The sequence below is a fragment of the Mus caroli genome, chromosome 3, assembly GCF_900094665.2.
Source record: "Mus caroli chromosome 3, CAROLI_EIJ_v1.1, whole genome shotgun sequence".
In the NCBI taxonomy this organism is placed as follows: Eukaryota; Metazoa; Chordata; class Mammalia; order Rodentia; family Muridae; genus Mus; species Mus caroli.
Genome location: NC_034572.1, coordinates 75,841,772 through 75,865,873, shown reverse-complemented (window position 1 = coordinate 75,865,873; position 24,102 = coordinate 75,841,772). Strand labels below are relative to the sequence as shown.

General features: G+C 42.3%; 2 protein-coding genes across 2 annotated transcripts in view; one reads left to right on the top strand and one right to left on the bottom strand.

Moving 5' to 3' along the window:
- Nucleotides 1–3,462: 3,462 nt before the first annotated feature.
- On the top strand, nt 3,463–11,092 carry Fgb (fibrinogen beta chain). Its single transcript, XM_021158119.1, has 8 exons — nt 3,463–3,640; nt 6,502–6,696; nt 7,164–7,347; nt 8,243–8,470; nt 9,012–9,125; nt 9,437–9,562; nt 9,822–10,107; nt 10,705–11,092. Exons 1-8 carry the CDS (start codon nt 3,560–3,562, stop codon nt 10,934–10,936), a joined length of 1,446 nt encoding a protein of 481 aa, XP_021013778.1. The 5' UTR covers nt 3,463–3,559; the 3' UTR covers nt 10,937–11,092.
- An 8,245-nt stretch (nt 11,093–19,337) lies between these two features.
- Fga (fibrinogen alpha chain) overlaps nt 19,338–24,102 on the bottom strand; it is a 7,423-nt gene continuing 2,658 nt past the window's right edge. The window contains exons 3-6 of the mRNA XM_021158178.2: nt 23,495–23,678; nt 22,437–22,582; nt 20,817–21,951; nt 19,338–20,129 (exon numbers count right to left, since the gene is read on the bottom strand). Of these exons, the coding sequence (XP_021013837.1) occupies nt 19,420–20,129; nt 20,817–21,951; nt 22,437–22,582; nt 23,495–23,678 (2,175 nt within the window). The 3' untranslated portion in view covers nt 19,338–19,419. The remainder of the gene's footprint in view (nt 20,130–20,816; nt 21,952–22,436; nt 22,583–23,494; nt 23,679–24,102) is intronic.

Here is a 24,102-nt window from a genome sequence, read left to right as displayed (position 1 = left end):
TGCTCCTGTGATCTATATCTGGTCAGATAAGAGAATGTCCTCTTGTCCCTGCCCCCTAGGCGCCTTATCAGCTACACACAAAGATCAACAGAGGGATCAACAAAGGAAGCTGTCAGCAGAGACAGTGACCTCCTACTCTTTTGGTTTTTGTTTTTTGGGGTTTTTGTTTTGTTTTGTTTTCGAGACAGGGTTTCTCTGTGCAGCCCTGGCTGTCCTGGAATTCACTCTGTAAACCAGGCTGGCCTCAAACCCAGAAATCTGCCTGCCTCTGCCTCTGCCTCCCAAGTGCTGGGATTAAAGGCATGTGCCACCACCGCCCGGCGACCTCCTACTCTTTATGTCTGCCACAGACCTTCTCCTACCTCCACGCTGTTCTGATGTTTGTGCCAGAAGTTCAGCTTGGCCTTCAACTCTTATTCTTCAGTTGTAGTTAAGAGAAGCATGCTAAAAAGACTAATGACTGTAACGTTTGCAATCGCATGCCCGTGTAAACAAGCAGAGTCACTGATAGGTCTTATCTGTTTATCCACGCATACACTCATAAACTCACTCAACGGATAGATTTGAAATACGCCAGGTGCAAGGTGTGTGATGCAAGCACTCATTGCTACTCAGCCCCTACTTGCAAGTTCAGAAGCCCTTTTCATTTTAACGTCCATTTCCCTCCGAAGGTTGGTACCCAAGTCACGGTGCAAAAGCCTCCTCTCACTCTGTCCGATTCAGCCTGGGTTGCTGTGGCTAACTTCTATTTCCTGTCTTTCCCCATAAACTCATGGCCCTCGTCTCCTTTGTTCACTGAACTATCCCGCCCTGCACAAAGGAGGAACTCAAAATGGCTGCCTAGTTCAAATTGCCTTGTGCAGTGTAGTCTGGGCCTCACATGAACTGAAAAAAAGTCACAAGAAGAAGTGTCTTGATAACTGGGGGGAGGGGGGGGGGCACAAGCCTTTGTCTTTGGTGCCAGGAAGCAGTTGGGCAAGATGGGTCATCTGTTTTCTCTGTCACCGATTGACTGCCCTTGACTTACAAAAGAAGATCACCCCGTGTGAGGAACACCCCATTATTGACTTAGCAAACAGCACTCCCTTCACTCTCCACCAATGACAGCGGAGTGCAAAAGCACTTAAGTATTTTAGTATATTTCTTCTCCTTGAATGGAATCGTCTGCTTGGGGCCATTAGACACCTCAGAGTGCTGTTTCATTGGCTATAACTCTAGAGATTACAAAAAAAAAAGTTACAAGCTATCACCTACATCTGACACATGGGAACATCCACGTATATCCTATATGCCTGGCTGAAAACTATGAATGAAAGAAATGAATAAGCAAAAATGAGAGTGCCTACCAGAGACACTGTAATAACCATAGATGAGCTAGTCCCAAACAGCAGCAACAGCAAACAGAAAATACAGGCAAAATTCTATACCTCGCACAGACATTCCATTGGGCACCATAATTTAGTGGGCACAAAACATGGCCTGTTGAGTTAGACTTGCTCAAGTCTGGTACCAGCATTTGCCACCTCTGTGCCTGTAAGTAGTTAACCTCTGATCCTCAGTTTTATTATCTACACAAAGTAGTTGTTTTAAGAATTAAATAGGCTAAATGAACATTGGCTAGGCACATATCCATGAGGGTCAGTTCACAAGTTTAATCCGTGATTAATGTTTTGAAAGCTTTGTTCCTAAGTGTATTCCCAGCCCTTCCCACATCACCTGTCCCTTTGGAGGCCCACAGGCACTGTGTGGGGAATGACTGTTAAAGCTCAGAATGCCAGTCCAAGCAGCTTGAAGAGGTGGCTGAAGGAACTTGCATGTTAAACAAGATCTGCCTTATGTATGCAGAGACACTAAAAACGCACAGACTTACACAATACCTAGCACTCTCACTAGGAGATGACCTGTCAGAGACTGGAAATATAGTAATACCATACATCTCAAAAAATTATTGAACTTCTTCAACATAGTTCTTTTAACATCAGCAACAATTTAAATATCACAGTGATGAAATCCTGCCCAGATCATTGGGATGAGTTGATTTTTAAAAATCAATTATATTTTGAAGGTATATCCTCATATCTTACTTACTTTTACTGTCAGATTATATATTTCTCTAAGGAAAAATAAAGAAACTCGGTGTATGCTTATTCATCCTGACAAATGAAGCACAGATTTGGAAAGAAATCATTGTTTTCCTGTATCTAAGGTCAGCCTTTGTTTGGACAGTGTAAGTTAAAAGGATTTGATGTGAGTTCCAGGACAGCCAGGGCTATACAGAGAAACCCTGTCTCGAAAAAAACAAACAAACAAAAAAACTAAAAACAAACAAAAAAAGGATTTGATGTACTGTACTATCAAGAGAAGAAACTCAGTGTGTCTGTTTTACAACATTGTTTAAAATGTTCTCATGACCCAACCTCAGTTTATAAGAATGTTTACTTTCCATACAAAGCTCAGAAATATTTTTGAGCAAATGCACTTGTTGACTTTGGATCTCCTCTTGATTTGTGTAGGCGGAGGAGGGCTCGATTCTTACTACTGCAGAGAAATGAACAGATGAGACAGAAGCAGTGGCTTATGAGAAGTGACGAAAGAAAACAGGCCATGTTTACTGTACACCATACTAACTGAAAGAGACATACGGAGACTTCACATTCGTTAAAATGATATCGTCTCACATAAATATAACACAAAATAAACCATATAAAATAATAACAAAATGAAGTGTTAGCTGTGTATTCCATTATTATAATGATAATCTTGATTTGGGGATCTATAACTTATTGATATCATAATAGTGTTTAAATTTTATTTAAAAATTTAACCACTGAATAAAGGACAAAGTACAAAAGGCAGGCAGGGCAGAAACTCAGAACCCTGGGCTTTCTTTTCTTTTCTTTTCTTTTCTTTTCTTTTCTTTTCTTTTCTTTTCTTTTCTTTTCTTTTCTAGGATGTTTGTCTATCACAGCAGAGGAAAATGGCTACTTTATAATCCTGATTAACATCTACAAGAAAGGACAGACCATGATGATACACTAACTCTTCAACAGCCTCTTTCAGAAGTGCCCATGTGGCTGCCACAAAGCCTGGGCCTGCGTGGATCTCTTTACTGAGGTTATCGTTTCACGGAGCCCCTTCTGAGTAGGACCAACAGTTATGTTTGAATTAAACCTTTTCCTTACACATCCTTTGTGAACTCGTGTAGCATTTACAACCATATGAGACCTCCGAGACCTCTGAGACAGGGCTCTTTACAGGATGTCCCTGTTTCCCATCATTTGCTCTGACTCAATGATTCGAGGAACCCCCTGTGTCCACATGAGGCCAGCAGTGAGGAAGAGCTGTCTGATAGGTAAATAAGGCTTGCTGGGAAGATGTTGCTCAAATGATAAAGCAGTTCAGCCAACAAGTGAACCAAAATGTAAAATATTAACTAAAGGGAGGTAACCATTCCTGAAGTCATGCCTGGGAGAGGACCCACTATATATAGGATCGACAGTCTCCCAGCTAAGTCTACAGGCAAAGGGCAACTGCTTGGAATTTCGGAAACTCTGAAACCATGAGACATCTATGGCTGCTGCTGCTATTGTGTGTTTTCTCAGTTCATACTCAAGCTGCCGATGATGACTACGATGAACCGGTGATTTTTTTTTTACAGATATCATAGTGCTACTAATATTATTAATGTAAAATTGTGCAATATATATTATATATAATATATATCATATGTTATATACATACATATATATACATATATATATAGTTTCATAAACCTGTAAGTATGAAAGCAAAGTCATATGTTATTTTCTAGTTGATTCACCTTCATTTCTCCAGGGTGAGAATGGCTTAGCTAATGTGAGATGTGTTTTTTGTCTTGTTATTCTAATTTTATCCACTGTCATTTAATTGTTTCAGTACATTATTACAATTATAATGATTTTTTTTTAAATCTATAGGTTCTATACTGGCAATAGATTAGAATTTTGAAAGACAAAAAACCGAGGTAGATTGTTTGCGCTTTGCTGAGTAAGATAATACATAACTCGTGAGATTATTTAATATGGGTAATAATTATAACATTAAAATCAGAAAATGAGATTTGGGTGTTTGCAGGTTAAAAAATTATAACAGAGGCAGTATTTGTTGTTGTTGATATATAGCATAACCTTCTCACATGAAGAAGTGGTTTTCTTCATGTTATTTGTCTATTTTTTTTTTTTTGAGACAGTGTTTCACTCTGTAGCTCCAATTGGCCTCAAATTTGTGCCAATCCTCCTGCCTCAAATTGTTTGTTTGTTTGAGACAGGGTCTCACTGTGTAGCTCTGGCTGTCCTGAAACTGTCTATGTAAGACCAGACTGGCCTCCAACTCACAGTGATCTGCCTGCTTCTAATCCCCTAGTGTTCGGATTAAAGACATGGGCTACCTGGCTTGTCTCAGCCTTGTCGGTGCTCATAATGCAGACCTGAGCTGCCATACTCAGTCCTAGTGTTCTCTTTACCAACCTATTGTGAGCATTATTTTGATGTCATAAAAAATTAGAAAATATTTAAGAAAATAGTTCCAATTCTATTACTGAATGTATCCGGATGAAACTGTAGTGTATTATGTGCAGTAGAAATCAGAATACACATTAGCATTGCAGTGAGCTGATTTACTGTGGACCACTTAGCCTGAAGGCTGTGTAAGCTTTCGGATGATCCGACCATACAAATAAGAAGAAAAGTACCTGAGTTTGGTAAGAAAGGGGTAAAGGACATGTTTAGGTACACTTTCAGACATTACTTCAAAAGTGCTTTCATAGTCTTACTAATTAATCCTTTAGATTAAGCTCCCGCGTGGGTTTTTTGGCTTTCATTATTTCTGTAAGAGCTTTCCTGTTTGTCCCCATTGGTTCTTTCAGTATTTGCCATTTATTTTCTCTAGTGAAGCCAGATAACCTCAACAGCATTCTAAAGCAAACAAGCCAGTAGTCTTCTCTTTCAAAATTGTATTTGCAGTGAACAAAATCACATTCATTAAGTTTGTGTTAGAGCAGACAAGCTCTGATGAAGACCATGGCTTTAATATGAAATATGTGTATGTTCATGAATGTTCACCCATTAAAAATATAGGAGTATATACACCTTTACCAACACACACACACACGGGAGGGGAGAAATTAATTAGTAATTAAGAAAGGGATTGCAGCCAGACTATCAGGGTTTCAATCTCCTCACCTCCTCACCCCCGAATGTAAAATAATATAATGACTTAATGAACAGATGAGAGTAGAATGTAGCTTGTGCTTAGATGCGCACAATTGCACAAGAGCTCGGCTGCTGTGCCAGGTTTTTTTGTGTCTTCATCTGCAAATACAACCCTCAGAGCAAACTACTGAAACACTGGTTAACATATTTAATCCATGCCAGCCTTCATATCGGATTATACTTTTTCCACTTGACCATCCTTTTAAGGAGTTTTAAATTAGCAAATAATCTTTAATGCAGTCTCTAAACTCTGAAAATTATTTGAAGTGTGGGAATATGCATTATGTCTGATAAAGATTGAAGGGGGTTTTAAGAGAATAGCTTAACAAATAATTTTGTTGAAAATTGAAACATCAGAGACGTATCTTGAACTATGGCCACAATGAAAATAGCAATAAGAACTTGAACCAAGTTCAGTTCTTTTTTTTTAAGATTTATTTATTTATTATATGTAAGTACACTGTAGCTGTCTTCAGATACTCCAGAAGAGAGAGTCAGATCTCATTACAGATGGCTGGGATTTGAACCCAGGACCTTCAGAAGAGCAGTCAGTGCTCTTAACTGCTGATCCATCTCTCCAGCAAGTTCAGTTCTGAAGGTATCACAGGTTAAAAAAAATCTTTACAATATCTCATAAGGTAGATACAAGCCATGGTTGTTCTTATTTTCTGAATGAGAAAACTCAGTCATGGGTAAAGTAACTTCGCCAAAGTTCATGACAAGACTGGAGCCCAAGCAGTGCCTTACTCCATACCATCTCAATTCTCAGTAACCTGTTAGGGTCAAATATAGTCCTATTTCTAATAGTTTTTCTTTTAGTAGACCATCTTGTCCCAAATATGACTATATAAGAATCAGCCTGATCATCAATTTATAAAAGTTAAAATTGGGGAAATGATTACCAACTGGAGGATTTTACTTACCCAGGTGGGATGAGAATATTCATTCTTTCTGATTGTCTAGATTCCTGACAGTTCTGTGTACAGCAAAGCTTAAATTTCACAATCTAGAGTCGATTTGTCTTAGCCCTGTGCCCACCCCTTCCTTATAAAACTTCCTTAGCTTTATGCAGTAGCTTTGTGTGTCTTCGATCCTCCATCTGCTTGAGGAGACACAAATGACCTGATGGAGCCAATGGAGAGTCCTGTAGCGTACTGTCAGGCTTGCATTACCTCAGCTACAAAGCATGAGTGTGGAATGGTTGCCTCTCACTGCTTCTCTAACCTTGCACTGCGATCTTGCCCGATTCCAGATGGATAGCTTGGATGTTCGTGGTCATCGACCTTATGACAGGAGAAAGGAAGAGCCTCCTAGCCTAAGACCTGCCCCTCCTCCTATCAGTGGAGGGGGCTATCGAGCCCGTCCAGCCAAGGCTACTGCCAACCAGAAGAAAGTAGAACGGAGACCCCCCGATGCAGGAGGCTGTCTTCATGCTGATGCAGACATGGTAGGGGCATTCGTGGTTTTTGTAGGGTGGGTCTCCAGTGCAGAAAAAACTTAATATTTCATGGACCAACATCTCTATATTACTAGTTTGCATATTTAAGAATTAAAATTCAACATATGAACTCCATAGAGTCCCATTTTTGTACTTACCCTTCCTGTGTTGGGCTTTTGAGTCTGGACCCTAGATAACCAACTAGGGTATTTGAGCACCGCCTTTACTTTTGTATTTTGCCTACTTCCTGCACTGAGTAGGTAAAATTTTCATAGCCTGATTCCATCCCTCTTCTCCCACCATGGTAAAGACCATTTTTGTTCTTTATAAGCATTCACTGACAATTCCAACGTTTTGATCTTCCATGAAGAAAGTGAAATATCAACTTTTTTGGTTGACTCACAAGATCACGAAAGTCTCTCTAGTGTACATTTTTTAAGAACCACTCTAATGCCTGCTATTTTCTTTGTTGACAGGGAGTGTTGTGTCCTACGGGATGTACATTGCAACAAACGTTGATAAACCAGGAAAGGCCAATCAAGAGTAGTATTGCCGAGTTAAATAACAACATACAGTCTGTTTCCGATACCTCCTCAGTCACCTTTCAGTACCTGACTCTGCTAAAGGACATGTGGAAAAAGAAGCAAGCTCAAGTTAAAGGTAGGCTTCCGGGGGCGGGGGGCATTCTACCTAACTCTTTTATAAAATTGAGACTGTTAACTGTGTATACACAGTCTCTCGCAGTTAAACCATCCAGGGTTAACCAGCACTTGCTCTGATTTCTGTGTGTCCCTGCTTCTCCTGGGTCCTCCCTCAGGCACACTCATGTGCAGTTTGCCAGACAAGCACTCCTCAAGTGTTAGCCTTGGTGCCACTTTCACTACAATGACTTTCTTTGAGAAATGTCACTCTGGGTTCTTACTGTCAGTCTATTAAACATTTGTGACTCGGAAGATAATATGCATGGGATAAAAACTTAGTATTTGTAAGGTATTCAATACCTGAGAGTACTGACTATGAGAACCATCAGTGTGATATTAATCTATAAGCGGTGATATCTGGCATGCAAATCTTGAGGGCTACAGGCCTGGTGGGTGGGAATCAGTCGGGGTGTCACATGGCACAGGCTTTTCAGAGAGCAGCTCACTCAAGGGTAGACATTTAGGCATCAAATGAATTCAGAAGCGTTCTTGTAAATCCTAAGGCTTTGCAGTACTCATGGGGTGTGCGAGTGCCAACTGCCTCTTCTCTGCAATGCTCTGTGTTGAGATGGAGCCTTCAGTACTGCTCCCAAAGTAAGACATGACTTGTGTGTACCTACGACAAATCACTGGAGTAGTAAGTAGGTGAACTGCATGCCAATTTATACATGCCATGAAACAACAAACAAACAAACAAACAAAAATATGCCTCTAAAGTTCAGCAGTCACGATTGCTTAGTGGCACCCCAAAGTATTTAAGTTTATTCTCAGAGAATCAAAATCATATTTATGGAGTTAGATATCCTTTTATAGGCAAATATGCTGACCACTCCTGTATCATTTTGGCTTTCCAGAGAATGAAAATGTCATAAATGAGTATTCCTCCATCCTGGAAGATCAGAGATTATATATTGATGAGACTGTGAATGATAATATCCCCCTTAATCTTCGTGTGCTCCGCTCAATCCTGGAGGACCTGAGAAGCAAAATACAAAAACTAGAGTCTGACATCTCAGCTCAAATGGAATACTGCCGCACTCCATGCACTGTCAGCTGCAACATTCCAGTGGTGTCTGGGAAAGGTAACTAGTTAGTGAATACATTTCCATAGAGTTCCTGAAGATCTAACCTCCTTTAAACATAGGGACTAAAAAGGGGGCAGAGTAGCTTTTCCCCAACAGAATGTAATAATATTCTAGTATATCATGGCTATATCCTGGGCATGTCATATTCTGCCTTGACTAACAACTCCACCCAGTTCTGCTGAGCAGATTATAATGTAATGAGGGTGGGCATTTCAGGGGTCTCTAATGTGTGTATGCGTGTGCTTGTGTGAACAGATGGCAAGGCCATGGAAAGGAAAGATGGAGAAGTTTCTTCATCCTGTGTGCTCTATTTGTAGGAACAGGAGATAAAAGGAGATCTGTAGTTCACGTGATAGAATTCCTCAAAGCTTAGTCTGATTTTCAGTAAAAAGAAGGTCCAACTCCTAGAATATTATGCTCAGATGTTTGTGATAAAATGGTCTTCTGTACCCAGTGGAACAATCAGTTATGTTCAAGAAGGAATAGCTGCAGGCTCTGTTACTGTCCCCAAACATAATGTGTCATCGTATTCTTGCAGAGTGTGAGGAGATCATTAGGAAGGGAGGTGAGACATCCGAAATGTATCTCATCCAGCCTGACACCTCCATCAAGCCGTACAGAGTATACTGTGACATGAAAACAGAAAACGGAGGTAAGTGATGCTCAGTGGCTGACCTGTCATTCTGTAAGCATCCTGGGTGCCGGGGAAACAAGGTTCACCTCCAATTCAGATGGCAAGGGACCACTTGATTTGAAAGAACCTCGATGCATGCATGAAGGTGTCATGCAGCACTTGAGATTTCCAAATACTTTAAGAGTCCTCCCTTCATGCTTATTTCCTTATCACATCCACTTGGAGAAGAAACCATAAGGAGGCATAAGATAAAACAAATTGGCAATAAGACTTTCAGAGTAATGGTATTTGTGATTACCTTAGGCTAATTTTATTTCTCTCAACTAAAGGATGGACAGTCATACAGAACCGTCAGGATGGCAGCGTCGACTTTGGCAGGAAATGGGACCCATACAAAAAAGGATTCGGAAATATCGCCACCAATGAAGACGCGAAGAAGTACTGTGGCCTGCCAGGTAAAGACTTCGAGTGAAAAATCAAATCCTTCTATTTTAGTGAGTTTTTTTTTCTCAGTCAAAAACATCAAGGATGGGATTCTCTTTTTAGAATTTTAGGATGCTAGGAAGACTTTAACTACACACACGCACATACACACATACGCACACTAAATAAATGTAAAAGTGTTTAAATGTGGCAGCTAAGGATCTGGGGGGAAGCTGTGCCCGGCTTCCCTAGGCTTTACTTTTGCTGATGGCTTATATCCATTCTCTGTAGGTGAATATTGGCTTGGCAATGATAAGATTAGCCAGCTCACCAGGATGGGACCCACAGAACTTCTCATTGAAATGGAGGACTGGAAAGGAGACAAGGTGAAGGCACATTATGGAGGCTTCACGGTACAGAATGAGGCCAGCAAATACCAAGTCTCAGTGAACAAATACAAAGGGACAGCTGGCAACGCCCTCATGGACGGGGCCTCTCAACTGGTGGGGGAGAACAGGACCATGACCATCCACAACGGCATGTTCTTCAGCACGTACGACAGGGACAACGACGGCTGGTAAGCACCAAGGTCTTAGCTCCTGTCTTGAATGACCCCACGAATGCGATTGTCTAACACTGTGGGGGTCCCGAATGTTCTAAACAAATGCCCAGACTTGGACACTTCAAGTGTATCAGGCAGCCCCCATCCTGAACTCCTTATGTATCAACGGGAAGCATCCCAGCTATAAGACAGACATGGCTAGTTTCATCTTTCAGATGAAGTTTAGAGATACGAATTTACCCTAAGACAGCTACCCAAAGATAGACCTGTATCTATAGCACAACTCTGAGTTTTGTGTCTCTGTATACACATCTGTGTTTTCATTCACTAACGTATCTACCGAAGCCGTCGTTCCATAGCTCAGCGTCTCTCATACTACAGTATCAGTAAAAGAATTCAGTCCCTTCATGATCAGCTCAGATAGACCCAGCTGTTTCCCTTTCATGCTATGGGGCAGAGAAGAACTTTGCTGTATTTGGGCTTTACATACAGGATTCCAGGGAAAGAGGCCCACACACAGTTGAGTACAGTACTTTCATGCGGGTACTCCCCAACGGACTGAATTAATGGTGGTACTTATATGGATCATAACTCACACTCATCTCCTTTCAGGGTAACTACGGATCCAAGAAAACAGTGCTCCAAAGAAGATGGTGGTGGCTGGTGGTATAACAGATGCCATGCGGCCAATCCAAATGGCAGATACTATTGGGGTGGCCTTTACAGCTGGGACATGTCCAAGCACGGCACAGATGATGGTGTGGTGTGGATGAACTGGAAGGGATCGTGGTACTCAATGAGGAGGATGTCTATGAAGATCAGGCCCTTCTTCCCACAGCAATAGTCCCCCCAAGCACAGACTTTCATTCTTCTATGTCTGACATTTTTTTACATTATGTTATTGGAATTTTCTTTGATACATTATATCCACTAAAGCTCAAAACAATGGTTGAGTGTGTCTCTTTTGGAACGATATAGGATAAAGACATTGAAAACAGCACATAGATTTCCTTTGTATTCTTTTCATTTCAAAATTTTTATTTTTATTACTTTTAATTATGTGAGCACGTGTGGGTCCATGCACACAAGTGCAGGAGCCTGCAGAAACCAGAGGGGTCAGATTTTTCCAGAGCTGGGGTGACAGTGCTGGTGAGCCTCCCGATGCGGTTGCAGGGAAGGGAAGTCAGGTTTCATCTCCTTAAACATCATATTCTTCATTTACGTTTCCTGCAGAGAACTAACAAAAAGGATGGTAATAAATAGTTGGTTGATTCCATCTGAATGTGGAGCATTTTAGGCTAAGCACCCCCTCCCCATCCTGCTATATGAAAGTGTTACACAGATGAAAGTTGATGTTTATAAGTCTGGTTTCAAAATCCTACTTCTTGTGTAAGGTTTCTCGCTAAAAGTCTTTCTAACAGACTTATTACATAAACCCATCTCTGCCATTGTAAATTACTGTTCTCTTATTTTATGATCCAGGCTGTTAGGGTTTAAATTTGTGGGGCAGGAAGGTATTTACAATTTCAAATGTCTAGTGAGCTATTTGAAGTGTCAAATGTCCTGCTGTTCCACGGGAAAGCAACTGCTCTACCTTCCAAGAAGGCCACAAGGCCAAAGTCCAAGCAAGCCATTAGATGAAGCCCTTGTCATGTGCTTCCTGGGGGAAATGGTGAACTAGGAGGCCAAGCCTGCCCATTGCCCTCAAATAGATTGTTCTTTTAGATAGTTATACAGGAGCTATTGCTAACGCGGAAGTAGGTTTTTCTGTCCTTTCTACCTCTCCCAATGGCACCTTTGGGAACCCTTACTTCTTCGGCGAGCCCCAGCTCAGTCAGTGTTCTTGGCCTGCTGTTGTCATGGCTGCCTGTGTGCACTGCACAGTGTCCTGAGTCCCAGATTCTCAACATTCACTTAAGTGAAGATTAATTTGCTTCTTGGAAATGCTTTCCCTTACAGCCTTGCTCCTTTAATTTTGCCTGGCCTTGTAGCCATGGATTCTGTCTAGTGGACAGTCTATACCACACAAACTGGGCTTCCCATCATTCCAGTACAAATTATTCCTTTAAATCTTATTTTTCAATGGATTCATTGAATTATAACTTATATAAAAAGTATCAAGTTTGCCGGACGTGGTGGCACACACCTTTAATTCTAGCACTTGGGAGGCAGAGGCAGGCAGATTTCTGAGTTCAAGGTCAGCCTGGTCTACAAAGTGAGTTCTAGGACAGCCAGGGCTACAGAGAAACCCTGTCTCAAAAAACCAAAAATTTAAAAAAAAAAAAGCATCAAGTTTGATTTTCAGTACTACAACACACACACACACACACACACACACACACACACCAAAACAAACAAAATAATTGTCTCCATGTGTTTGTATTAATCACACTAAACCCAAATCTCTACACTGCGCATAAGCTCACAGGCATGAACAAACATGCCCCTTACCCACATGGCCTTGTTACATCCATCACCTCCTAAACTCTCTAGTGCCCCTTTGTTTATTTGCTTGTTTCATTGTCTTACGGTACCAACATTTGCCACGAGGTCATTTTTAAGGGCACAAGTCCTGCACTCCTGTCTACAGGGGATCACTAGAACTCCCTCAGTACTATAACATCACACACATGAACATTTCCCCTCCTCCCCTACTCCATCCCACACTTGCTATCATCTTGTTGCTAGTGAAAATATAAAATAAAGAGACCACTGTACAAAACATAGCTTCCTTAGAAAATGAAAAACAGAACTGACTTGGTGATCCAACCATCTCATTCCTGAAAAACCCTGCCCAAACACGTGAAGTTAAGGTCTTAAGGAGCCATCTGCATTCCTGTGTTCACCTCAATGGCCAGGCCAAGCAGTATGTTTCCCCTACACAAACTGACAAAGTGCTGTCGATTTTGAATATCCCCAGCCTCCCACCCCCTTCAACTGTTCACTCCTAGAACTTTCTAAAAGCCTAAGGAAATTGCTCACATTTTGACAATGAATACTAGCCAACCATCTGTTTTGCTTCCCTAAGAAGCATTTTTTTTCAACTTTTATTTCAGCCTGAGAAGCTTGTAATTTCTAAACATTGAATGAATAAACTCAAAGAATTGCCAATGCCTTCGATATCTCCACTTTCTATATGTTGTTTTTCGATATATACTTTATATAGGTTGTTTTTCTAATAAAGATACCCCCACCTCCCTAATCACCCCCCCCCCAGGGACATTCAACATGCCCAATACTTGTTGGTGGAATTTTGAAAGTACAAAAGTTCCATGAGTTAATGCAGGTAGAAAAGCATAGTCTTCCAACCTTTGCTCTATCCCTTAGCAAACACAGAGTGGGGTACGAGTCCCCAGAGTCTAAAGTAAAGCCACAGTTATCTCACTAAAGCAGACACCTGATCTGATGGTCAGTTCTTAGTGCTCAAATAGCAGGAGTAGGTGGATCCTGGACCATCAATCTGCCATGTGCAAATCTACCTAGCAAGCAGTGCAGAGATTAAAGGCCCATGCCACCATGCCCACCTTAACCTACAGGCTTTTTAGAAACAGGAATTTCTCAGTGCTAACCTGAATCTATTATAAAGATCCTCTGATTTTCAATAAACACCCTCAAGAGTTTCTGCTCCCCAGCTAGATTTTGGAATCACTGTTGCTTGTATTTATTTAGAGATTCTTCTCTGATCTGGTGCAGTTTTGATGCTGATGGTGACCAAGAAGCGCTGTGGTGCTCACAGACATCCTTGAAGTCGCCATAAGGGGGACTTGGGCTTAGCATGTCTCTAAAGGTTAAAATCAGGTAAAATTCACTTCACCTGTCAGGCTCAGGTGCTTCCCTCATTCCAAAGTTTAGTTCCTTTGAAAAGTACCCATCAGTTATCTACAAATCTAAAACAACCACACCCTTCTTCTCTTCTCAGGCAGATGTAATCCAAGGGTGGCATGTTGCTGTTTTTTTACCCAGTCCCTGTTTTGCTGTCCATATTATATTTATTTCTTGCCTTAACATTTTATTTTGAAAGGCTCAGACATAAAACCAATTTCAGGAACAGTTTAATGAGTACCCCTGTGTCCTTCACCCGTCCCCAGCAACTGTTTGCTATGTTTGCTGACTCTCCCCAAAGGAGACACATAGCACAATTGTGCAACCACTTGTGTAGGTGTGCAACCTTGAGGTCAGGGACCTCTGTGGCTCAGTCAAAGGTGAGTTTAGCAAATGTTTTCCAGACTATTCTGTTGTAATCACAGTCACCCCCCTTCAGCAATGAGCTGACGGACGAGACCTCTACTCAGCCGTTATTAATGGAAACCTGCCCGTTCATTTACATTTACTCGCCTTTACCACATGGGAGAGAAAGACACAGTGTCCAGCTTTCCTGTAAGAAAATGATTTCCCATCCGGGCGTGATGGCAGATGCCTTTAATCTCAGCACTCGGGAGGCAGGCAGATTTCTGAATTCAAGGCCAGCCTGGTCTACAAAGTGAGTTCCAGGACAGCCAGGGCTATACCTACAGTATCCTCTGTGATTTCTAAGACCCTCTTTGCCCTTGCCTTTAGTTAATTTCAGATATTTATGTGTGAGATTTATAAAAACATCCAGTTAAAAACAAGCCATCAAGCTGGATGTGGTAGCCCACGCCTGAGTTTTGTCCCAGAAACTCTGGAGGCCAAAGAAGGTGAATCAAGCTGGCCTATGTAGTGAGTTTCTCAGGATATCCAGAGGCATCTCAAGATTCTGTCTCAAAGCAAGCAAACGAACAAACAAAATCTTCAAGTCATCAATGAGCTAGCTGATGAGTAAACAAATGAATAAATGAAGTATATCTCAGAAATTGTTTTTGTGTAAAGTCCATCGCCTACAAAGAGCTTGTATTATTACCATGTCCACCAAAAGTTAACATTAATAATCCCAAGCAGTTTCTAAATGCCCTAGTTTCTTTCTGTTTGTTGTGCTGATGAAAAGCAATTTATAGGGACCCCATAGTTTCTGGTTATAGCCCATCACAAGAGGGGAGTCAATTTTAAACAGTCACATCACAAGCACAGTCAAGAGCAGAGGAAGTTGGATGCTTCTAGTATTTAGCTCACTCCCTTCTCTCTTAGACAGTCCAGAACCCAAATCTAGGGAATGGTGTCACCCACTGTGGGCTCCATCTTCTCATATCAATTAGTGTAATAAAGATAACCCCCTATAGGCCAACCTGATCTAGATAGTGGAGGATGTTCAGGGAATGGGGGTTATCTGACTTCAGTGGCAGTGTAGCTTTTCTTTTTTATTTTATCACTTGTCACTTCAAACAGACTTGTAGACAGTGGTATGTTTATCTTGATCTATATATTTTAAGCAACTTAGAACAAATGAGGCCATCCAAACTTGTTGATTTTTGTATTTTGTTTTATATTGCTTTGTATGTGCATACATGTACATGCGTGTGCATGTGTGTGTATGTGTGTGTGTGTGTGTGTGTGTGTGTGTGTGTGATTGGCTGGCAGGGTGGGTGATTATCTGACTACTTCCTGCTTTGGGGATAAGGAGAAAGAAGTAGATTTATTTTCAAGTTGACAGGTAGTTTCCAAGCAAATGAGCTTCAGTTAATGTGAAATTCGGCTACAAAAGGCTGATAATTTTCCTTTATGGGAATGGTGCATTGAATTTTTTATGCTATAAATGTGCATTGAGATCTCACGTTATGTGTCAGACCATTTTCATCTTCCCTACAGACACAATGTGGAGTGTATCTCCCTGCCTTCCCACATGGAGCCTTGCCACACCACATGACCTCCTCGATGCCCAGCAGCACCCCAGCCTAGGAGACTATTTCCCTGCTGCATTCTTCACTGACCACACCATGGAGAGGATGGTGCTCTGTACTATCACTCTTGCTTCTTAGTTGGTCTGTCACACTGGGACTGCTCATCCTATCTAGAAGCAAGAGACAACGGAGACTTCAAGGAACTGAAGACACCATCTACAGCAAAACAGTCCTGTGAAGTCCTTTCACAAGCCTTAGGAAAGCAGCTAATTAGATTTCTTCGACCACTTTGGATACCAAGAATTGAAGGGAGGATTAAGAGCCTTATGATGCTAATAATAAAGTTTTATGACGCCAGTGACATTTAATTTTTGTGGTTTTCCTGTCTTTTAATCTAGATTTATTTTCTCAATATACTAAATATTATATATTATAATATTTATAATATATTTATATTTAATATATATAATTTATGACAGCTTAATTTTTTCTCAAAGGAGTATTTAGGGAATAATTTCTTCTGGGTTTTAAGACTTTTTATAGTCTGTGCATATGTGTGTGTGTGAGAAAGAGAGAGACAGACAGACAGGCACACACACACAGAGACGGGGGTGGGGGTGGGGTGGATAAGGGCATGAGTATGCCATTGCTTGTGTGGAAAGTCTGAGTAAACTCTTTCCATCTGCCTTGAGAGATCTTCGGGGTCTCTCTCATTTCTGCCACACTGCTTAGTCTGGACTAGCTAGGCCAGGAGGCTGTGAGTGAGTCTCTTGATCTCACAGTACAAGTGCTGGGATTACAAGCGTGGGTTCCTGGGATCAAACTCAGGCCATCAGCTTGTTTTTGTGGCAAGCTGTCACAGTCGCTCAGCTTTCTAAGACAATTTGTAGAATGTTCTTTTTTTTTTTTTTTTAAAAAGCTATTGTGTATTTGTAGTGGACGTCTGAGTGCACGTACAGAAGTCCGAGACAAGCTGGGTGATTCTGTTCTCCCTTGCCATTTTTGTCCCCTGATTGAACTCAGATCATCAGGCTCAGCAGCAAGCACCTTTACCTACTGAGCCGTCTCATGGGCCTGATTAAGGAACATTAAAATCAAATTAACATTGATTTTTATAATAAAAGATACCAGTTTCAGACAGTCATGTTATTGTTTCCCTATGTGCTTAAGAATCAATAAGGAGCTTTAGTGCATGATGAGAAATACAGGAGGCGTATGGCTGGACTATTGCTGACATGGTTGGGTTACACTTATCAATGTGGGGGCAGAGTATCAAGCAGACCTCTCTCCCTTTAGTGAGCTCCTCAGCCACCACCAGCACCATCAAGTGCTGTGATCTTCATGAAAGGCCTGTCAATGTCCCAGAGGCACGGCCACCTTCAGGTGCTTAGAGCATTAAGTTCCTTCAACACTGGGCTTTTCTGAGCCTGTATTTCATAGAGATGGAGAAGAGACTTTATTATATTTGATATGTGTGGGTGGGTGTTTAATACAGTGTGCACTGCAAGCCCTGGGGATGATAACTATATATGCATATATACATACACATACGTACACATTAGAGGTGATTGTGTGTTCTATTCCTCACGTACGTTTTAGTGGGCTTTATGTTTGAGGTCATCTTGGAGACAAAAGCTTAGACTTAAACACACATTCTCTGTTCTCAGTAGGCAGGAAGCTCTGTGTCTTTGTCCTAAGTGATCAAGTCTCTGAAACACCTTTGTTTCTTGAACCTTTCATTCATTAAGATCTCTCATCCATCTATTGACATGGAAGTTGGTGTGTAGTCCAGGCTGGCCTGGAACATGCATGGATTCCCCTGAGTGCTGAAATGACAGCCATCCACTTATTCCCAGCTTATGGAGGATTTAAAGTGTTCTAGACTTGCCCTCAGGTCGTGGAGATACTTATGACTCAGCCTGACGTGGGACTTACTAGTCAGGTTTAGTATGATGTTAGAATGCATCATGGCTGCCAGCCTGGACTGACTGGCCAATGGCACCTTCCTTGGACAGATTTCTCCTGGGTGTCCAGTGTGCATTTAGAGAAGTAGCAATAACATTTTAATTCTCATTTTTTGGTGCTTGGGACAGGGTGGGTGGCATCGCCTTTGAAGGGCATAGTCATGCTTTTTTGAATCCTCTACCAGTTTACCGCTATGGCAAAGGTTAGCTGCGCTAGGTTACCTCTGTAGCAGCATAGGTTAGCCCTTCTAGGTTATCTCCATAGCTTGGGTTAATTCTGCTATATTAACCCCCATAGCATAGGTTTGGTTTGCCATGTTACCACCACAGCAAAGGTTAGCTCTGCTATGTTACCCCCATAGCATAGGTTAGCTCTGCTAGGCCACCTTAGAGCACAGGTTTCAGCGCTATGCTGGCTTGATTTATGTTGAAATTCCTCAGTTTTTCTTCCTCTCCGAGATGGGAAGGGTAGCTCTGCCTTCCCGTGTCTCTTAACTGGCTACACCCAGTAGCTCTTCTTGATCAGATTAGAACCAGGCAAGGGGCCCAGAGGATAATTTCTAACCTCTGTGGTGAGGGTTTTCTTGCCTCCTAAAACAATGTGCTACTTCTCGGGTCGGTTCCCTATCAGCTCCTCGAGGGGAAAGTAATGGAGTTTCCTCCACTAAGAAGTGTGAGCTATAATCCTGGAGCTCTAAAGAGCAGTAGGTGAGATTTGAGAAGGGACTCAACAGTGATTACTCTCCCGAACTCTCTGCCTAGTTCAATCCTCAAATTCAGTACTTATTCTTGGTAAAGGTTAAAATGTTTTCTTACAAGCAAGCCAAGAGTGAAATTTGGAGTTATTATATCATAAAGCTGATAATTATGAATATAATAAACTAAACTGAACTGATTTTTTTTAATAAATCCATAAACATTCAAGTAGGGGAGGATTTTAAGAGGATTAAGGGGGAGGGGTGGTGATTTTCTTCAAACAAACTCCTCCATGAGAGCACTCGGAGAGCTCCCCAACAACCACACAAGCAGCCAGGGGAAGTGACAAGGCCCTGGGGATGCCAGCAATCAGAGAACCCATGGGGCTCCCTGGCCAGCCAGTCTCGAGAAACTGGAAAGTCCACTCCCGGTTCTGTGAGACTCTGTCTCAAAGCATACAGTAGAGCAAGCACAGAAGCAAAGTTAGTCGGCCCAGAACATCAGCTTAGAACCCACACTATCTCCTGGGTAAATTAGCTTCTGTACTTGCAGTGGGCTTATGACTGGGGGTGGGGTGGGTCTGAGAAAAGAAGTAGCCACCCTTAAGAAGAGCTCAAGTCTGACTCCCTCTTCCTGATGGAATGAATATCCCTTGGCATCTCCTTGCAAATGCTTTAAAACTCATAGGGTTTGTTTTTTTTTTTTTTTAAGGATGAAAAAAAATGTAAAACTTTATTTTTTTCAAAGCAGTAACTCATCTCAGTTACATTTAGCTACAGTACAAAGAACAATGGAATAGCACCTTGAAATTTTTAAAAAGTTCACAAGATCCGTGACACCTTCATCTTCCATTTTGTCTTTCTTCTCGGATAACCAAGCAAAGAAAACAGAGCCCCCACTTTCTAACCCTTCAGCTACTGTCCCACCAGCGGTCTGATTTTCATCCGAACGGCCCTGAGGGAATAATCTGCTCCTCTGAAGGGAACCCAGACCACCCCGTTCTCTATCTCATAGGGGCTGTTGTTCCTGGGATCGTAGGTGCCCCCGACGTAGTAAATGCCATTGAGATTGGCGGCCTGACAGCTGTTGTACCACCAGCCTCCCCCATAGACCTCTGCACAGTTCTCGTCCCATTGGTCGGCATCTCTGTCAAAGGTACTGAACTGCATGTTGCGGTGTGAGGTGTATTCTGTCCCCTCCTCCACAGAGCCCTGCACCAGAGCATCTCCGGCAGTGCCCCGGTAGGAGGAGACCTGCAGCGCGTAGCCCTCCGCCTCAGAGCCTACCCGGAAGTGGTACTCCGCATAAGCCTCTTTTCCAGCCCAGTCCTCTAATTCAACCCTGAGGACCGAGCCCCTCAGAGTGAGTAAGTGGAGGTAATCATTGCCTAGCCAGAATTCTCCTTCCCCTTTGTCATTCAGGCTGCCGAAACCTCTCTTGTAGTCTTGCCAGGTCCGGTTAAAATTCAGCGATCCATCCATTCTCTGCTGGATCAAAAGCCATCCTCCCAAACTGGTCTCTTGATCGCAATAAACAGAAAAAACCTTACTGGATCCAGGTGGCTTGATACTGAAAATGCCATTTTGGGCACCTGAAGTTTGTGTTTGGAGGACATCATCACAGTCTAAAAAAAAAATTAAGCTGGTTGGAGGAAGTTACTCTCATTTAAATATGCAAAGATAGGCATCACCCAGATGGAAGTAGCTACTGCCTGCCTGTCTTCCTCCCTTCCTTCCCTCCTCCCATAGGAAAAGGATGCACGACAATGAGATGTAATTTTTAGCAGGTAAAGGATACTCAACCTTTAGCAAACTCTCTTCAAATGGATTTGAAATCTTACTTGCCCATGCTAATATCAAATGATAGTTTAAAGATAGCTAAGCATTCATCAGTCCATACTAATGGAACACAATTTTTAACCTGATCGAAATGTCAACTGAAACATACACTAAATTTAAGGCTAGTGGGTTGGGTATTACAATCGCACACGTTTTGAATGAATTCGGTTAAACAGACTCAGAATTGAGTTTCAGCAGAATTTGTTCATTTATTTAAAATGTATTTATTGAGAAATGACTGCACTGTTAGGCATTTGGGAATTACAGAAATAGACACATGGCCAAGTCCCTGCCCCCAAGGAACGTACAGTCTAGCATGAAAAATTGACCAAAAAAAAAAAAGAGAGAGAGATTCCAACAAAACACTAAAGGAGGTTAGGAAACGGGTGCAGCATGCCTGGTAAGCACTTCGCAGAAATGGTTAACTTAATCTAGGGGGCCAGGGGAATCTCCCGAAAGTTAAGTGTTGATACCTCTCATTGTGCGAGCTCTGGCACGGCCCCTCTTAGTGTTCCGAGTTTCTCCTTCCTGGTGAGCTTCGCTTCCTGCCTCGTCTGCCATTTTATAGACCTTGGTTACTTGTTTTTTGACAGTTGAGGTTTTACTACTGGAAGAAAACTCAGGTACATGGGAGCTGGGGTCCTCAATGTCGGAATCAGAATGGGTCTTACTGCCAAATTCTTTGAAGTTAGGTGAGATTAAACCAAAGTGGTTGTCAAAAAACCCAGAAAGGTCAGGATGCCTTTCAGAGAGTTCGCCGAGACTGCCGCTAAAACTGTGGGTCATGTCTAACTCGATGGCATCACCACAGTCTGAACCATCATCCGAGGTGACCACTTCTTTGACCACTTCTCGGCGACCATCAGCACCTGCGACAGTCTTGGTAATGGTTTTGGAGCATGAACGATGTGTGGTGCTTGTGCCAGAAGAGGTGACTTTCTCGTTTCCGATCAGGAGCTCTTTATCTCCTTTAGAAGTGACCGCTTTACCTGAGTGATACTCTTTTCTTGTCGCTGGGCTGCTACTCTCTCCAAACTCCGAAAACACACCCCAGTTAGGGTTGGCAGGCCTAAAGTTCCCAGAGTCTGTGCCAGGTCTAGGGCTTCCGGTACCCCAGTCTCCAGTGCCATCAGACCCCGTGGTCCCAGGGCTCCGATTTCCATCACTTCCAGACCCGGAGTTCCCAGGACGCCAATACCCAGATCCACCAGGTCCAGGGTTCGTAGGGTTTTCTGCCTTTGACCCTGGTCCACGTGTTGCAAAGTCCCCTCGAGAATCTCCGCGCGAGTCTCCTGGTGAATCTCCTCGCGAACCCCCATCCTTCCCAGGCCTCTCCAGCTCCATTCTCATCTGCCGCATTTCTGTTAATGCCTTCCACTCTGGAGGGGCCTCCTGAAGCTGGCTCTTAAAACTTCCGGGAACCAAGTCGGGAACTGGAGACATTTTTAGTGTTGGCAAGTACTGCCTGTCTTTTGTAGGAAGCAATTCTTTAGTGAGGACCTGTTGAAGCTGTTTTTGGTGACCTTCATAGTCCTGTAGATTTATCTCACGGTTTACAGCCCTGCTGCAGGACCCTTTGCAAGAACGGATCTTGATATCAACGTCCACCTAAAGAAAGGAAGACAGAGAAAGGAATTATATCTATTGAACTAATTGAGTTCCTGGTAGTTGGTTTACATTTTGCGAATGGGTTTTATTGCTTTGACTCTCAGAAAAATCCATCCTACCCTTTGTCTTTAGCTAGTCAGGCGGTCCTCAAAGGAAGCTGTGGAGGGACAAGGAAGTGTGGAGGATCCAAACTATTGGGATCCGTTTTAGAATTTGAATGGGGAAGGAGAATGGCTCTAATCCTGTAAGCTCTGGCTGAAGCCAAGGTCTCCGCCAGTGGAGGGCAAACGAGACAGAGAGAGTTCTTTTCAAATATCTATTCACCCTTCAAGAATTTCCTTCGCATTTCCGGACTTAAGTCTTCTCTAGGGTGGAGACACTTCTATTCTGAATGGATAATAGATTTAGTAGTTACTACGCAGGCGGCCGCAGCCGGCTATTCTGTCTTTCTTAGAGATAAACTGGGGCCAGGGCCTCAGGCTTACCTCCAGGCGCTTCATGTCTATCAACTGAGCCCGGACGTTGTTCTGCAGAACTTGAATCTGTTGTGCTTTCTCTATGACTTTTCGCCTCAGGATCTCAATTCTACGCCTCAGGTCTTCTGACACTTGCCCGTAAGTGTTATCAAAGTCTGAAATGGGAAATGAAAGGTATGCAAATAGCTGCAGACTGATTTCCTTCTAAAATCTAAAAACAAATAAATAAAAAAAGAAAATGGAAATCGCTTATAAGTATTTCTACACTTTATTCTTTACTCTGTGATGGTTTGTTCTCTGGATGTATAATCTGCAAGTTTTCAGTTTAATCAGATTGTTCCACAGGAGAGTCATCCACGGGTATTATTCACACTGTCCTAACGTGACAAGGAATCCGAATAAATTCAGAAATGACTTGAGGGTTTGGAAAAGGGAGGCTAGGAGGTAAACAGTTTAATCACATCAGATTACTTGATTGTAACTTCATTTATGGGAACAGAATGTATTATTGCTTATATCATTTGAGGAGGAGTTTTTCTCTCTACCTGGAACTTTGAAATCCTTTCTAAGCTTTTTGGGTGTTACCAGAATCCCTCACCTGCCAACTAGTGCTGCACCATTGACACAAACTGTTCAGGGTCTTGGGGGAGGGGGGATACAAAATAAGGCAAACAAGAGCTCAAGAGCTGGGACTTCAATAGACTTGCTCTGCATCTCCAGAGCGACCACGGTGTGCCCGAGCCCTGGTGAGCCCCATGGGGAAGACATAATCAACTCAGTGCAGTGATTGACACAAAATAGCTGACTTCTATTTTGTGTCACTGAGAAGTCCCTTGACCTCCGAGACTCTGTCTGTAGGACAGAAGCTGAACAGCTAGTTGAAAGGTTCCCCTCTCTTTATTTAAAAACTTCTAACTTTGTGAAAATGACGTCCATCTCCTTAAGTTTCAGTGATTTCCACACTGAGTGCTTTGAAGTAAAACCACAGTGTCTCCAAGAAGACATCATTGGGGACTTTTGTTACCATACTTGTTAGAAAGTCCAACCACTAAATATGTCTCACTTACTGTTGGCATTCGCGAAGTCCCCTCTCAAATACTCCATGATATTCCTGGTCAGTGAGTTAGAATCCTTGTTGTTCCTTTGAAAGTCAAATAGTGAGTTTTTGAGCTTGTTGATTCTGTTTGTAAAATCCTGATTGGCTTCGTCAATCAACCCTTTCATCCTGCAGCCCGAAGGGCATTTGTGGTTCTGAAAACGGAGGGCGAGATTGGATGAAAAAGGTCTGTCTCTCATCTACCAGAAGTTGGGAATGTTATCCCAGTCTTTGCTGCTTCTCCTCCCCAGCTCTTCCAAGTAAACCCAGACTCAAAAGTAGTTAACAGGCCATAGGTGAATTCTCAAATGAACGGTCTGCTTAGTCTTGCATGATGCTCTGGGAATTTTGTAGTCCCACTACTCAGGCATCCCATATGTTTATCCCACCAGAAACCTGATGTAACTAGACAATATCCTTGGATTGGTTTCCTTTCCATTTTTTCTCGCTATGTTACTGTTAGATAATCTCTGGTGGGGAAGTGTCTCTAGGGCCATATATATATATATATATGTATGTGTGTGTATGTGTGTATGTATATATATATATATATATATATAGAGAGAGAGAGAGAGAGAG

What these genes read in the sequence shown, in the direction of transcription:
- Fgb (XM_021158119.1), top strand. Translation starts at nt 3,560, where the DNA reads ATGAGACATCTATGGCTGCTGCTGCTATTGTGTGTTTTCTCAGTTCAT. An exon ending in TTCATGCTGATGCAGACATG is followed by an intron (nt 6,697 to 7,163) that starts GTAGGGGCATTC and finishes CTTTGTTGACAG; the next exon opens with GGAGTGTTGTGTCCTACGGG. An exon ending in TCCAGTGGTGTCTGGGAAAG is followed by an intron (nt 8,471 to 9,011) that starts GTAACTAGTTAG and finishes GTATTCTTGCAG; the next exon opens with AGTGTGAGGAGATCATTAGG.